Raw genomic sequence first — 4,699 nt, 5'->3', positions numbered from 1 at the left:
AGTATAATTTTAATTTTCGTCTTTCATAAATAGAAATATTAACGTTTTCATTTTTTATAAATAAAAATAATAATTTATTCAAAATTAATTTATATTTTAATATTAATAAAATAATAAAATATTATTATAATTTATCTAAAAGATACTTTATATTTTAAATATATACTTATTTTTGTGTCTTATAAATTTAAAAAATGTGTGTATCAGTGTGTCGATGAGTGTTCATACTGTAAACTTGAGGGCCGGGAGCAGGGGTGCCTCACGCTGTTCTGTGTGTTATCTTAAACACAAGGAAGAGTCCTAACACAAAGAAAGAGCAATTATGGCAACCCAGTCAGTGAGGGTGGCAACTTCGACTCTCTGCAATCTGAATGGGTCATAAAGGAGACAGGCCATGTTGACTCCAGTTTGGTACATGGGTGCTCGACCAAAACCCTCTAACGCTACCACTACTTCTTCTTCTCACTCTCACTTCTTTTATAGTTTCAGAACAAACGTCAGTTCATCAAAGCTCTACCATTTGCACCATAAGACTCCAAAAAATTTGTCAGTTTTCGCTATATCCGCCGATGGTATTAACTATTTTTTCTTTCTCCGTTTCTGTTTTCTGAATTTCGTAAAGACTTTGGGAATTGACGTTACTGGAGTGAATGAGAAGAGACTATTCGTCATTATTATTCAGGAATTCTCAATTGCAGAATTTCAGTTTTTATACTCTCTTTTTCTCTCCTTTTATATATCTCATTAATCGCGTTAATTTCTTTATTTACATATTTAGAATATAGGCTTTTGGCTCTTAAAATGAAAAAATAAAAGAGGAGAAAACTTTCTTCTTTTTTTTTTTGGACGTGGCCTTGGGCCAGCCATTCCTCCCGGCCAAGGCACCAGAAGCTAAAAGACCCGCACTGAAACCCAAACCCGAGCCCGACCCGGACACAACCTTATCCAGCGTGGTCTTCTCCCTCCTTCACAACGAACTCTCCACCGCTTTGTTCTTCTCCTTCCAACCATGGTGCATGTTCCTGATTCGAGCTCCTCCTCTCCCCAATGGCTATGGCGTCCCTTATCCTGAGGGTTTTCTGTTGATTTAAGCCCCTACTTCGTCTTACATTAGGCCCCTACTGCGGCTCACCTCGGATGTCTCCTCCATATCTGCCTCCCTGTCCTCCGTCCAATCGCCGACCCGCGCGCCACTCCTCCCTCGATAGCCTTCCACTGGATTTGCCGTGAAGCCTGTGTTGAATCATTGGGTTCACCATCGTTACCCCTTCTCCGGCGTACCACCTTCTGTGACTCTGCCCGATCGACCGCGCCTCCTCCTCGATCCTTGTGTGTCCTGTCAGAGGCTACTTTGTGACTATCGTTGGTGGGTAGGTGCGCTGCATCGGGACGAAGTTTCTCCTTGCTTTTCACTGATGGCTTGTCTCGGGTTTCCGTTCCCACCCCTCCAGGTAACCTCTCTTCTAATTGCAAACCTTGATGGCTGGTTGAAACGGAATTGTTGCTGGCTAGATTCTGAATTACTTGATTCTGTATACCTTGAATAGGAGAAAACTTTCTTCAAACATACCCTTGTTCAACAAATTATGTGGTGTGGTGTGGTGTGGTTTGGTTTAGTTCAGTTTTTTTTGTAATCATTTTGAAAATTTGTCTAGTTAGTTTACTGAGTTTAGTTTAACAAGTGTTATGAACATGGTGTCTTTGTCTTGGATTATTGGATTATTATTACTGGATTTGGATACTAATTCTTGCCGATTGCCACTGATTGTGCTTTTAATATTGAATCTTGTGAATTGGTGCATTTGGTTTGCTTGGTTTATGCTATTTGTTATTATTTATGTTAATGCACGCCAAGTGCTCTCTGATATGCCTCTTTGATATTTTGAAATCTAAATTTCATGCTTACTTATGTATTATGTTGTTTAGGTTAGTACTTCGTATTAGGCATATTATAAAATTGATGGTGGATTGAGTAATTGCCTCTTAGCAAGTTGAAAATGTCACCTTTGGTTAACTTGAAATACGCACGATATGTAATTTATTATTTCACTTCTTCATGTTCATTATCTTTCTAATTTACATAACTTATGCTTGTTTCTTAAGTTTATACTAAGAAGGCAATTTAACCAAATTAAAGTGCTCTTGAATGTTTGGTTCTTAGTATAGGTGTTGTTCGGTGAGTACACTAGATCACTTATATATTGCAATTTACTTACACTGCAACACATTTCTAAATTCTAATTCTTAGTGCACTAATCCACCATATTTGAACTACTCGTTTGCATCATTCACATTACTTGAATTAACTCTTCATCATCTTCATCTCCCAATCTTGCCCCTTCAAAATAAGAACTACAGATGCCCATGTGTGACAGCAAAGAAGACTAGTGAGGAAGGCGATAAGCGCTCACTGCCAAGCATGTCTGATATTCTAGAAGCTTCTAGAGCACAGAAACTGGACCTTCAACTCAAAACCCTGGGACCCTTCTTCAGGATCACTGCCACTAGCCTCCAAACCCGCGCAGAGCTGGGAAAAGCTGAAGGCCTCATACGATTCTCGTTTCAAGGAACACAGATTCTTCACTTGGATTCCATGAAGCTCCGCAGGGAAACCCTCAGCATGGAGAAATCAATCTTTGGCCTCGGTTTGTTCATCGGTGCCGTCGCTATTCGCCACGGCTACGATTCTGGCTGCACCACCGCTCAGTTACTCGCAATCAATGATTCCGACCTTCACCATTCTAAGGTTAGTTGACCTTATCCACAATCAGTTGATCCACAATATTATAAAAGAAATGAAATTTATGTCAATTTTTTTATAATATATATATTTTGGTCCTCAAATAATTTCAGACCAGACACTTTAGTCTCCAACTAAAATTAATTATTCGATTGGTTCCTAATAATTAATTCCGTCAATCACTTAGATCCTTGGCTCTGTCAATTCTAATAGAAGACAAAATGATCATTGACAACTTTAACAGGGGACAAAATGATTCTTGACAACTCTAACGAGGGACAAAATGATCCATAACCCTTTTATTCAAAAACGACATTGTTCTTTCCCAATTTTTATTATATCTCGTATAACCCTAACATTCATACTATTCTTCTTCACCTTCACCGTCTTCTTTTCCATCTTCTCATTCCTCCTCTTTATCTTCAAAATTAAGCCATGGTGTATTTGCCACATGTGTCGCACCTATCTCAACATGTCATAGACCATACACTTCTTAAATCTCTGTAATTGATACATCCACATTCTCTGCACTTCACCCACCAAAAGCATCCACTTCCATGTCCTCGATAACATCACCTCCAACCCCGACAACGTCCACGACATCCTCAAGACCAAATTTCATAACTACCCCTAAGGGCATGCCTTTTTCCACTCTCCAACAAACAATATAGATTGTTGGACATCATGAGAAAATTCTCCTTCGACATCATATGCAAATTCTCATTTGAAATAGACACCGAGTGCTTCATTCCTTCTTTCTCGGAGTCCAAGATGGCAGACAGCTTCTACCTCGATCCAAGCTATCAGTACAACGAGCAATGTCGTCATTTCCGCTCATATGGAAACTGAAGTGATTACTGAACATTGGTTCGGAGAAGAAGTTGAAGGAAGCGATCAGAGTGGTGGACAATGTGGTCATGGAGATGATAGGGCAGAGGAGGAGGGAAATGACAACGACGACGACGGGTCTTAACAAATCGGACTTGCTGTCTAGATTCATGGGATCTATCGAAGACGATAAGTAGTTGAGAGACATAGTCATTAGTTTTCTGAGTATGAATTGGTTGAGAACAAGTTGGGGATTTTTTTCTTGTGAACGTTGAAGTTGTAGAGTGTGCATTGTGTAGCTTGAAGTTATAGTGTTAGACTGTTAGTGTTATACAAGATATGATAGAAATTGGGAGAGAACAGTGTCGTTTCTGAACAGAAGAGATCAGGGACTATTTTGTCCCTTGTTAGAGTTATCAGAGACTATTTTATCCTCCGTTAGAGTTGATGGAGTAAAGGACCTAAGTGACTGACGGAGTTAATTGTTAGAGACCAATCGAGTAATTAATTTTAACGGGCCTGCTACACATACAAGCATACAAGCAACCAAGTTGGCCCAGCCCAAACACGAATCACGCGCATGAAAGAGAGATAAGATGCCGCGTCCAACTCACGCGCTCAGCATTCGAACGGTTACGTATGGGAGACTCTTCCACTTCTTCCACTTCTTCCATTTCTCAAGGCACTTTCAAAACAACGAAACCCTCTCAATTTCGAGCGAAAATCAACTTTCAAAATATAGAAATCGTAGTTCGAAAACTGCATCAAAACACCATCAACCTCTCTGTGAAGAATCTGAAGAAAAAACAAACCAAGAATACTCAACGTAAGTCCATTAAAATACTGTATATTTTACTTTTGTTCTTCGTCGTTCTGCTAGGGTTTACTATTACTCTTGCTTCTTTGTTATACGTCGTTCTTCTAAGTTATACGTCGTTCTTCTAAGTTCTACGTCGTTCTACATTGTTATTCTAAGTTCTCCTGCTATTTTTGTTGATTTTTGGGGGTTTATTCCGTAGATTCGGGGGTGTAAACTGCTTAACCTTGTAATGTGGCTTTATATTGAAGCATGGCTGAGTGATATCTGTCTCATATCTATATCGATGTATCTGAATAATATCTATGGGTGTA

The 4,699-nt window shown here is 39.3% G+C and overlaps 1 protein-coding gene across 1 annotated transcript in view; it reads left to right on the top strand.

The window, feature by feature from the left end:
* Nucleotides 1-1,111: 1,111 nt before the first annotated feature.
* LOC107467082 (uncharacterized) overlaps nucleotides 1,112-4,699 on the top strand; it is a 17,727-nt gene continuing 14,139 nt past the window's right edge. Inside the window, exons 1-2 of the mRNA XM_052254382.1 lie at nucleotides 1,112-1,451; nucleotides 2,359-2,746. Of these exons, the coding sequence (XP_052110342.1) occupies nucleotides 2,721-2,746 (26 nt within the window). The 5' untranslated portion in view covers nucleotides 1,112-1,451; nucleotides 2,359-2,720. The remainder of the gene's footprint in view (nucleotides 1,452-2,358; nucleotides 2,747-4,699) is intronic.

Source organism: Arachis duranensis, chromosome 9 (genome assembly GCF_000817695.3).
Source record: "Arachis duranensis cultivar V14167 chromosome 9, aradu.V14167.gnm2.J7QH, whole genome shotgun sequence".
NCBI classification, from domain to species: domain Eukaryota; kingdom Viridiplantae; phylum Streptophyta; class Magnoliopsida; order Fabales; family Fabaceae; genus Arachis; species Arachis duranensis.
Note: the sequence above shows the minus strand (reverse complement) of the source record. Positions and strands in the feature narration are given on the sequence as shown.